The sequence below is a fragment of the Pantherophis guttatus genome, chromosome 7 (genome assembly GCF_059756535.1).
Source record: "Pantherophis guttatus breed Tessera chromosome 7, ASM5975653v1, whole genome shotgun sequence".
Lineage (NCBI taxonomy): Eukaryota > Metazoa > Chordata > Lepidosauria > Squamata > Colubridae > Pantherophis > Pantherophis guttatus.
Genome location: NC_142069.1, coordinates 29658232 through 29670486, shown reverse-complemented (window position 1 = coordinate 29670486; position 12255 = coordinate 29658232). Strand labels below are relative to the sequence as shown.

The following is a 12255-nucleotide window of genomic DNA, read 5'->3' as shown; positions in this document are numbered from 1 at the left end:
TGCTGCTCATCCTCTTGCTCATATTTGGCAAGAAAAAGTTTTTAACCTGGTACTTTTCAGGCATATTGGACTAAATGCACCACATTAAGCATGACATGATTGAGATGCAGGATTAGTAACACCTAGGTTGGTAACATAACCTAATAGAAACATGACCTTTGGCCTTTTTTTTATTTGTAATTCAGGAACGGGGATCCTATGATTCGCCAGAATTCTTGTAAATGCCATAATTCTTCCTATCTTGCCAGTTATAACTTATCGCTCGCATCTTTAGAAGTTTACCAATCTCCAGTTATTATTTCAGGGATACGTAAGATCACCAGTGTAAGCCTTTGATTGATAGCTGCTATTTTAACTGCTCAAGAAAGTGACTAAACATGAAATTGATATGACTCAGGATATATACATACATACCTCCCATGGGCTTTAATTGTAGCAATCTCATCGCCTACAAGTAAAATATTGTACAGATTCTGCTATCTGAAAACCTCCGCTTTTATTTTAGGAAAGAGCAAAAGTGTCTATGCCTCTGTAGCAGAGGTGGGTTTCAGCAGGTTCTGACCAGTTCTGGAGAACCGGTAGCGGAAATTTTGAGTAGTTCGGAGAACCGGTAGTAAAAATTCTGACTGGCCCCACCCCCATCTATTCTCTGCCTCCCGAATCCCAGCTGATCGGGAGGAAATGGGGATTTTGCAGTAACCTTCTCCTGGATTGGGGTGGGAATGGAGATTTTACAGTATCCTTCCCCTGCCACGCCCACCAAGCCATGCCACTCCCATCAAGCCACACCCACAGAACCCATAATAAAAAAATTTGAAACCCACCACTGCTCTGTAGATGAGGTTTCAAAGCATGTGGTTATTCTCTCTCTCTCTCTCTCTCTCTCTCACACACACACACACAAAGATTTCTGTTTTAATTACAACAGGGAAAGGCAGCTTTCAATTCTGCAGAATCCAGTTTTTGTTTCACTAATTCCAGAGACCATCGGTTGAACTATATACACAAAAGGTATATATAATTCAAAAGCCCTTTCTCATTATCTGATAGGAATAATAGATGGATTCCACATTTTCTACCCTGAAATCAATTTATGATTAGCCCCACTATTTTCATTTCAACAGTTGCTGTTCTTAGCACTTCTCCTGCTAAGGCTCTGCTTGCTTGTTTTGCCTTGCATCACTTACAGGTGAATCTAACCATGCATGATGCAGTGAGGATGAATTGCTTAGAATCTAGCTTGTTGCAGAGCCTGATGCTGATAATGGTTGAGGAGGGGGATTGATTGGCTCAAAGTTATCAAACTGGTTTCTGCAGCCAAGGGAGAAGGAGAATCTGAGCGTCCACACTCCTACTCCAGCACCTTAACCACAATACCACATTGGCTTTCTTAATTTTAATAGTGAGGTCAACAACATCAGGGTCAGCAACAAGCTATGATAAGAGTGAAGAGGACATTTTGTTCTTGTTAAACAATTGGGAATCAGAACTCTTTCCCCTTTTGATTGCAAAATCTGGGTGTTGAAGTCTTAACAGGTTTGCAGAAACAAGGGCTATTCCGTTGTGAGAAAATAATCACCATGGAAGCTTTTTAGAAGTCTGCTGAGTGAACATGGTGGGGGCATAGGAAGGTGATCTGTAAACCATTAATAAACTGTAATTAAATAATCCCACAGAAGGAAAAAAGTAGAGTTTCTCCGTATTAGACTTTGGAGGCAGGGTACCTCCATCGAGAGCTACCCTGTGAGAGTTTTTAAAGTAGCTACCCTCCAGCTAGAGATACAAAATCTAAATCCACCTGAACTTTTAAACACAAAGTTCTAGCACCCCAAACTGTATAAAGAGTCTAGCAATGCAGCCAAACAAGTAGTCCTTACCGTCCACTTGGGTAACTGAGCTGTTGCCGCATCCAGTTAAACTGCTTCTTCATCATCCTGTGGGCCCAGCTGAAATAGTACCACCAAAGCAGGAAAACAAGCCAGAGGCTTTAGTGCCTCCTCAATACAAGCCAGCTGCACTTGCTGCCATCCGTTGCTCTCTCTCTCCCCGCCTTCACTGCAGGCTTCTTCCTGTCACTTCCTTGTCATCTTCTAGTTTGACCTCCTTTTTCTTCTCCACCTATCCTCCCTTTGTGTCTTTACGCCTCTCCTCCCAAGTCTACTTCCTTCTCATGGTTTCCCCTTCCACTAATGAGCTTTACTCATCTTTTTCTGGGTGCTGCTTTACTTTTTTTTTTTTTTTGGCAAACTTTCCAGCTTCCTAATTCTCTTGCTCCTTCTAGCCTCTTAACACAACCTTTCCTTGTGCTTGTCAGGTAAAATCTGTGGTGGTTTCTCTGAGTTCCTGTCACCACCCCTTAAAAAAAAAACCACACAAATAACTTCAGCCAAGTCTTAAAGGGGAAATATGATTACAGCAAACATGAAACAAGGCAGAACAAGCTGATCTACAAGGCTCATGTGGTAGCACTTCCTACTTTCTTTCTGCTTTTCTCTCTCCAGGGCTTAATAGTGTATGTTTGACACATTAGCATAAAGGTTTGTGCAAAGACGACAGCCCGTTGATTAGAATAGGTGGCAAAATGAGCCCACATCTTATCTGAGTCATGATTTATGAAATAAGCCATCATATCTAGGTTTATTTATTTATTTGTCAAGCATATATAAGATTACAGATATAAGTATAAACATGATTATGAATACATGAAATGGATACGAATAAATGAGGATGGTAGGACAGGGACGGTAGGCACACTGGTGCACTTATGCACAGCCCTTACAGACCTCTTAGGAATGGGGTGAGGTCAACAGTAGACAGTCTAAGGTTAAAATTATGGGAGATTGGGGAAGAAACCACAGTCAGGTAGTGCATTCCAGGCATTGACCACTCTGTTGTGGAAGTCGTATTTTCTACAATCAAGTTTGGAGCAGTTTACCTTAAGTTTGTATCTATGTGTGCTTGGGTATTGTTGTGGTTGAAGCTGAAGTAGTCATTGACAAATAGAACACTGTAGCAGATAATTTTATGTACTACACTTAGGTCAGACTGAAGACAGCATAGTTCTAAATTGTCTAAGCCCAAAATTTCAAGCCTGGTGGCATAAAGTATTCTGTTGTGAAGTCAAGGAGTGGAGGACTCTTCTCGTGAAATATCTCTGGACTCGTTCAGTTGTATTAATGTCTGATATGCAGTGCGGGTTCCTATCCAGCAGATAGGCTGTATTCGAGAATTGGTCTAGCAAATGTTTTGTACGCTCTAGTTAGCAGTACAGTATTACCAGAGAAGAAGCTACACAAGATTAAGTTAACAATTCTTAAGAGACATTTTGGCAATGTTGTTACAGTGGTACAATGTTTTTACTACTTTTTAAAACATATTTAATATTGTTTTGTACAATGTTGTTACTACTTATTGAGGTTCACTCAAAAAGCTGTATTAAGGCTGAACAAGCTTCCTTATGGCTTAGCAACCTGTGTGAATGAGCCAGAGGAAAACTAGCTGTAAAATACAAAATCATGTATATCTGATTTATAAGTATTCCCAGACAGGATCGCAGATAGAATTGATCAGTGTTACCGCTAGGCAAAGACAAATGGGTTTTTCAAAGGTTTGGACGTCCTCAAGGAAAGTTGATGGGCACAAAACTTTGGGGAATCAATATCTATGGATGTATGGGAGAAAGTTTGCTCAAGTCCAAAATCTAAGAGAAAATTTTCACAAAATGTTTTATAGATGGCACTTAAATCCCCAAAAATTAGCCTGTATGTACCCGAATTTACAACCTACATATTGGAGATGTAAATGTGATGATGCAACGTATTTTCATGTATGGTGGACATGTAAGAAAATTAAGGCATTTTGGATTAAGATATGGTGGATTATACAAAATATTCTTAAAAGGAAGATAAAATTTATTCCACAGTTGTTTTTATTGGGTATAATTGAAGGATGTACAGTTAGAGGGACTAATTTGATTTTGAATTTAATAACGGCAGCCAGACTTTTGGTGGCGCAATATTGGAAGAAGGAAGAAATACCTACTATTGAAGAATGAACATTAAAAGTAGCTAATTTGGTGGAGATGGCTAAAATTTCTGCATATTTGAAGGACCATTCGAATGAAAAATATGTACTGGAATGGAGAATATGGATTGACTATATACAAAACAAATATGGGACTAAAAGTTGCAATAGCTTATGAATGAAATATTTAGATGATTTTTTTTTACTTTGATATTTTAGTACCTATGGCAGAGTTAAAGAGTAAGGGGAAGTTAAGAGTTTATAGTTAGTTTGCTTATGTTAGATTATGTTTGTTAAATACCCTGTATTTTGCTCTGGGAAGTCGGGGGGGGGGGAGGGAGAGGGGAATGGGTGGGGGAAAGGGGGGGAATTTGTTTGTAAAACATTTTAAAACTTTTCAATAAAAAAAAAAAAAAGGAAAGTTGATAATGTGCAGTGATACCAACTGTTTAGTTGTGGCCACAAATACAAAATATCCATAATAATAAATGATAAGATTCTGCCTTTCGGGAAATTTTCAGCTACATCCTGCACCAGCACTACAGATTAACCTTTGATGCCGAAAGAAAATAAACATCCGAACATTACACTCATGCCCACTGATTTATTCTTCATCATCTCTAGTTCTGGAGATTTAATGCTGTTACCAACACCTTCTCAACTATGACAGTTAAAATTGTGGTTTTTTTTTTTTTTTAAAAAGCAAAGCCCCCATAATGAAACCATGAATATGCCATGCTGGCCTCCTTGATACTTGTGGAAGTAGGTAAATTATACAACTTTGTAATGCATGTTTTTTCAACTTTTATCTTTTCATGCTTTTAAAAAAAAAATTCCCTCCATTCCTATGAATACGAAGTCACATGGACCAAATTTAAAATCTTTCTAATGTTTCTGTCATTACATTTTTCTTCTTTTGTCTAGTTCAGGCAGGTATTTAAACATGAGTTTACCTGTCAGTTTTCAACAGGAATACAGAAATAAGATACAGATGTAAAAATATGTGAAATCAGTATGCGAAAATTTAGGCAACCCCAAGCTGTATGTTTCAAGGCATCCCTAAATGAACAGAAGCTGAAACAAAGGTGAATACTGATTAATCTTACTTTTTACAGCTTCAAACTAAGAAATCAGTGAATGTGAAAAATGCAAGTTTGGATCCTTTTAGTTACTTTGTTGTAAATACCATTTCCCCCCCAGAAATAACCACTTCCAAATACTGAATCATAATGTTGATGGATGATGCCTTAATATTTGCATAGTATAGGCAATGTATTGAAATGTATACATACATGTCCACATACCCACATGTTGATTATAGTAACAGATTCACAACTGATAAAAGATGTTCATTTCATATCATATGGTTAGGTTACGAAATTCAGTATTACAGGATATGATTGTGGCCAGTATTTTTTTTTAAAAAAGTTAAGAACATTTTTGAAGGTTTAGTTTATTAGCAGCAATCATTTACAATGCAAAATGGATTTTCAGGTAGGTCTGAAGTACATCCTGGTGATGAACAGCTCTGGACAGTGATCTCCTTCATATCCTGGTTGAGCCCTTCCACAAACGGTTGTCTTGGTGCTACTGGAAATAACTTCAGGAAACAGTTAAGACTTGCATCATTCAGCTGCTTCCCATCCCTAAATTCTGCTTTTATAACTGAGAACAACCATAACAGTTTATATACTTCCAACTAGTGGTGGGTTTCAATTTTTTTTTACTACTGGTTCTGTGGGCGTGGCTTGGTGGGCATGGCAGGGGAAGGAAAATCTGTAAAATCTCCATTCCCACCCCACTCCAGGGGAAGGTTACTGCAAAATCCCCATTTCTTCCCGATCAGCTGGGACTCGGGAGGCAGAGAATAGATGAGGGCTGGGCCAGTCAGAGGTGGTATTTATCGGTTCTCTGAACTACTCAAAATTTCTGCTACTGGTTCTCCAGAACTGGTCAGAACCTGCTGAATACCACCTCTGCTTCCAACAAAATGTCTTATCTGATAGGACCACTGAGCTATGTTAACTGGAGGTCATTCACATGTTCAGCTGAGAGTCAAACAAGAACCTTATTGTATGATTACAGAAAACACACATATCTTTGTTTTTCTTCTAACAGGTGTAACTACTTTCCTGACTGCTGACCGCTTGCTTCCTTCTCCAAATTTCCTCTTCATATATAGGTAATCCCCATATTAACTGCTTGGTGCCATTCACTTGATGTATATGGAGAAAGGCTCTGCCCTCATAAAGATTGAAACAAATGCATATTATTGTAGTGTAAATGCTAATGGAGATTCTGTGTCATCCAGATCATAGTTGTCCCAATTGAAGAAATCTATGTTTACTTTTTACTAGCAGATGGAAACTTTGTTCCTGTGGCGTATAAAACTCATATTTAGCTGATAGCAACTAGTGCAAGCATAATTATCCATGTTTTATTTGGTGTATGCTTTAATTAGTTTTGTAGCTGTTTTCTATAGATTTTGTCTGGGATTTTGACCTGTAATTAAGAATTTGATTCAAATTATGGTCTGAGAAGTAGGAAACCTGAAGGACAAGGCAGGAAAGCAGTCATAGTCCAGTTGAGAAGAAATCAGTTCTATACAAGTAGTCCATGTTTTGTGACTATTTGCAATTACAACAGTGATGAAAAAGTAATTTTACAACTAATCTTTATGATGTTCACACTTATGATCTTTGCAAATTTATATAGCAAACTGAAATAGGATCATAAGCAGTCATAATTGCACAGCGACTGCTTAAACAATTGAGTTTGTGGTTGCTAAGCAAGAACTACCTATAGTTGTAGATGAGAAAAAATATGAACGATATATCTCAGCACCTACAATATTCTCTAGATATTCAAGGAATTGAATTAGAGCTGCTACACACGTTCTGGTTTGTATATGTAACTGAAATTATTGAGCAATTGTTGCATTTGCTTCTGAGGCCTGGAATTTTATGTAGGTCTTCTATCTAAATCCTAAACATGTTCCAACCCTTTTTAACTTAACAAGATTAGCCAAGTACTATCTTGCAAAAGTACAGAGTAAGGGGGTGTAATGCAAATGAATATTATTATGAGAAAGTAGATTATAGTAGTATTCATTCAATTCAGTGGAAGCAAGACTTTTGATTCATAGGCTATGGGGAAAAATATTAAATTATTGTTGCTTGACTGTATCTGTAAAATGAATAGTGGTGATAAAGGTTGATTGCAAATATAATTTTTTAAAAAAATTTCTAGGGATAAGTGGTCAGAATCAGAGTTTTTCAGTGCACTGGTCAGATAATTCTGCATAACTCAAGTTTTGTAAAAATTCCTAAAAGACAAGTGAATAAAGTAAGCATAAAATGGATTACTTTGAATTTACCATCTATAATGGGTTTTATTTAATTCTGAAATATTTAGGATTGGATTTCCAAGAGTCAGGGTTAAAGTGTCTAAATAAATACATTTCTTTCTTAGAATTCCTCATAAACGTGTTGCATGTGAGATGATATGCACTTTATAACATACAGTATAGCAGTGAAATGTTTAAACTAAAGCCTTGATCCACTGGATGGACAGAGCTCAATTCTTGTAAATTGCATAAGGAAGTAAGAGCAGGGTATTCTTCTCAGCTCAAAATAGCATAAACAACCACTCTAGTCACTTTTCTATTTGTAGCAGTCATCCATCGGACTGCAATCTCTCTAATACCAGGAATTATGGGAACTCAAATATAACACATTTAGCAGACTTCCAACTTAGAAAAAACCATTATATAATAATTCTGCTGAAGCAATTCTGCTACATTAGTTGATTGTAGTGGTAGTGGTGTCTCTGGAAGTGATGAGTTGTCGATCCATCTAAAACAAGATAAATCGACAACATCAGCAAGTATTGCGGGCCCAATTGGCAAAAGAAAACTCAGGACTGTATCTGTTGGAAACATGCAGAAGAGGCATTCATCCTGCAGTGGATAGACAATGGCTAAACTGATGATGATGGTGATGATGATATACCCAGCTATGAAGATAATCTCAGTTAATTAAAGCAAGTAGGCATCAGTGATAAAGGAAATGCTGGAGGTGGATGATAGGTTTCGTGACAATGGCAAAGGCATCATTTCATACCATGCAGAAAGCAATGCTAAAGTATTCCTCTATTTTAGCAAGAAAGCCACTTAGAAAGGTAGTATAAAGTGACTGGCAATATAGTGCCAGAAGATGGGCCCTTTGGGTCAGATGGCATATGTTCTCCTGAGAAAAAGCTGAGGTTCTTTTGGAGTGTTAATGGTATTTACAATGCAATCAGATTAACGACCCTGGAATGGCTAGTTGCTAGTTGATATTGCCGTGTATGAAAAGAAATGCTGGACCTCCAAAGGCAGAATTACAGTGAGAGCACAGACCATAAGAAATATGAACATGGGATGCTCAACACAGTTAAAGTTGAAATGAACCAATAACACATTAACTTCTTAGGCATCAGTGAACTGAAATGTTCTGGCATTGGACTCTTTCAATCAGAAGATCATGTTTATTATTCAGAACAAAGGGAAGAACAAAGGAAGAACAGTGTTGCTTTCATAGTCAAGGAGATACTGTAGCAAGCAGAATAATTAGAAATGGTGCACTCAATGACTGAATATTAGACTTTGCAGACATGTTAATATGATGGTTACATATTTGTATCCTGTTTTAGGCTCAAGTTTAATGTGAAATTCGCAGAACATGTAAGATTGTGGCTGGGAACTAGAATGCCAAAGTAGGAAATAGTTTTAAGGTTGAAAGGACAGTTGGACCTATGGTCTAAGAAACAGAAATGAAGCAGAATAGTCTGTTTTTGCTAATCCAGTAATACTTTTTTATTGCTAACATTCTTTAAACAACCAAATGACACCTGTATAACTGGACATCACCAGATAGGGTGCACAAAAATCAGACTGACTATATTATTGATACAAGGCAGTGGAAGAGCTCGGTTGTAACAGCAAAGATGAGGCTGGCTGTGTAATAGCCCTGAAGTACATATTTGCAAGATTGAAATCAAGCTAAAGCAGAAAAAGAAAGGCGATGAGCTTCCATTATATGATCTTTGAGTACGTGCTAACCATTTTCAAGATCACAATTTTTTTTGAAATCTTAAACCTCGTTAATAGGGAACTAGAAGAATTGTGAATTTAATTCTAATAATCAAAGAAGCATTAATGTGAAAAAAGATTGCCAAAGATCAAGAAACAGAAGAAAGTAAAATGGATGGCAGAAGAAAGTGGGTAAATAGCCAAGAGAAGAGAAGTTAAAAACAAAAATCTCAGGAAAAAAATTACCATAAGTTTCAGAGAACAATTGAATGAGACAAGAAGCAGAGGCAATGTTAACACATTACAAATGAAAACAGGTATAACACCCACCCTCACATTTTCCAAAAAAATCTGTGAACTTAGATGTTCCAACCTCAAACTGATATATCAAACGATGTCAGTGAGATGGTAGTACAGCTAGTAATTGACTCCAAGAAGCTCAAATAAGATGGAAAGAGTAAGCTGAAATACTGTACAGTAGAGATAATTATAGCAAGATACCTTTAAAGATATTCCCTATTTTTGAGCACCACTAGTAGTAGAAAAAAACAGGCCAACATTAGCAAGTCAGAGGTCTTTTAAGAATGGAATATCTGCAGGACTATGCAAGCGATAGAAGAATTAATAAAGGTTCTAATCTGTTAATGGTATGTGGAAGACAGGAGAAAGAACTTCAGACTGGACAACTGACATCTAAAATATATCTTGGTCCATGGAAGGGAAGGAAACATGAGAAGCATTTCAGAAGGAAATGCATTTCGGAGAGAAAAAAAGGGAGGATGGCCAAAAATTTTCAGTCTTGTAATATTTTGTTAATTTAACTTTACAATAAAGGTAGAACTAATACTACCTATTGAGCTTCTTGTCTGGGTTACCTCAAACAGCCGACATAATCAAACTATGCCTGCAAATTAGGAGAACGGTACAGTAGACTACAGACTGGAAGAGATCTGTATCCCAATACAAAAAGAAAAGAAAAATTAGCAAAATGTCCAAACTATTGTACAATATTCTTAATCTCTCGTACCAGCAAAACAATATTTAGGATCATACAATGTAAATTAGAGATGTACAAGGAAAGGAAAATGCTGATGTTGAAGCTGGTTTTAGAAAACACTGAGGAACAAGAAACATTATTATTGACATGCGCTGGATAAGTGAGAAAGCCAAAAATACCCCAGTGAAATCAGTACTTACTTCAGAACTATAGAAAAGCCTTGGATTTTGTTGAGCATGTCAAATTATGTACAGTAATGTCCCTAGGAAAACAGGAATCTCAGAGTATCTCATGGATCTTATGCAAAACAGAAGAGGAAGCCACAGTCTGAGCACAACATGGTTAAACAAACTGACTTCAGTCAGTAAAAGACGAGACAAGGTTGTGTGCTCTCTCCCAATTCATTCTATTTATATGCTGGATATATACTGAGAAAGGCTGGATTGGAAAACAATATAGAATTAAAATTCGAGGCAGAAACATCACAAATCTGCAGTATGTTGATGACACTACTCTGATAACTGAAAATGCAAATGATATGCAAGCTCTAGTAATGAAATCAAAGGAGAACCAATGGAAAAATCAAGACCAAGATTAAATATAAAGATGACCAAACTAATGACAAGAGATACAACCATTGCCTTAAAACTGACAAATAAATATACTGAAGTGGTAGACCGTTTCTACCTTTCAGAATTGACAGTGAAGCAGTGAAGAAATATGTTGCAGATTAGCACTTGGTAGGATCGCAGCTGAAGACGTTGGAAAAGATACATATATAGTGTGAAATGTTTGTATCTACAAAGACCAGAACTGTGGAGGCAATACTTTTTTCTGTTACTCTATGGAAGCAGAAGTTGGATTCTGAAGAAGCAGGATAGGAAAAAAAAATTAGAATGTTGGTGTGGCAAAAGGCTCCCAATAATACCAGAGATAGCCAAGTGGATCATACAATGAATCAATCCGGAGTTCTCATTCAAGGCATTGATGCCCAGACTCAAATTATGTTTGAAGGTATGTGAAGACCTAACACTCTTGACAAATCTAAAAGAGAATGGCCAGCAATGAAATGGATGGAAATGATCACAACAGAAGTGGATGCCCTGTTGGAAAATCTGAATGACTGCTCACTTGGGCCTAGCTTTGTGGCCAACACCAAGGTGATGGCACATAATAAATCAATGTTGCCTGCCAAGTCTTAGTTGCTGTAAGCGGTTTATTTCAAACGGTCGCTAGCACCGTCAGTAGCGACATGAGGAGGAAAATGTCTGATCCAGGATACTCCGCAGGTGTGTTAAAATAGGGATGGTATTCTTTTTGGTTCCTTGCTTACTTAAATTAAGGTATTTATTAAGACATTAAATTTCAGTTTCACCGAGGTTAAAAAAGAGCTCACTGGTTTTCTTGCACAGATTAAAGGAATATGAAAAAAAAAATCATTTCTGGGAGGTTGCAGTCACCATCTCACAACCTGCAAAAACGAAGCATCCAGTTGCTCTTATTGTGTGGAATAATTATGGCTTTTCTGTTAAAGTTTATTAATCTATCACTGCTGTATAGTGCTATAATCTAATATAATTATTCTTCCTTTGTACAGATCGCTTTCAGCTTCCTTTCTAAAATCCAATCAACTTAATTAACTAAGCTACGAAGATTACCACCGAAGATTCAAACAGTTAGTTATAGTACAATAATGTCCACCAAAAATAGAAAGGAAGCAAATTCACAAAATAACGTAGCAATCTGAGAAGTTGTGTGTGACGGAAATTTGTAGACAGTAGCAGTATCAAGCCCCAAATAAGGCATCAATCTCCACCTGTACTTACTGCTATATCTCAAATGCAAGTATGCATTTCCTCCCTTTCCCACCGAGTCCAGCTATCACATAGCAGAAATTACTGCTGAAGAGGCCCTGCAAAAAGCAGCAGGAAGAGGAAGTGAGAGCTATTAATATATGCAGAGCAGATTTGGCCACAAACTATGTTATACAGTTTGAGGTTACAATAACCCTGCCTAGAACAGGAGTAGGAAGAACGGTCGGCAAGGTTTCCTAGAGTTAAAAACTATGCTTAGCATTTGCAGCCATCTCTTGCTTTCTGCCAAATAATGTTGCTTTGTAATTGCTCTACAGATCACTATACAAACACTACCTTGCATGGAATAT

The 12255-nt window shown here is 37.3% G+C and overlaps 1 protein-coding gene and 1 long non-coding RNA gene across 2 annotated transcripts in view; both read right to left on the bottom strand.

Moving 5' to 3' along the window:
- Window positions 1-2337, bottom strand: part of SH3BP1 (SH3 domain binding protein 1) — a 32476-nt gene extending 30139 nt beyond the window's left edge. The window contains exon 1 of the mRNA XM_087873860.1: window positions 1878-2337. Coding sequence (XP_087729986.1) covers window positions 1878-1933 — 56 coding nt within the window. The 5' untranslated portion in view covers window positions 1934-2337. The remainder of the gene's footprint in view (window positions 1-1877) is intronic.
- A 5050-nt stretch (window positions 2338-7387) lies between these two features.
- Window positions 7388-12034, bottom strand: LOC148112788 (uncharacterized). Its single transcript, XR_015728882.1, has 2 exons — window positions 11918-12034; window positions 7388-7877 (listed from the first exon to the last, which is right to left on the bottom strand). It is a non-coding gene; the product is annotated as an uncharacterized LOC148112788 (long non-coding RNA).
- Window positions 12035-12255: the final 221 nt, after the last annotated feature.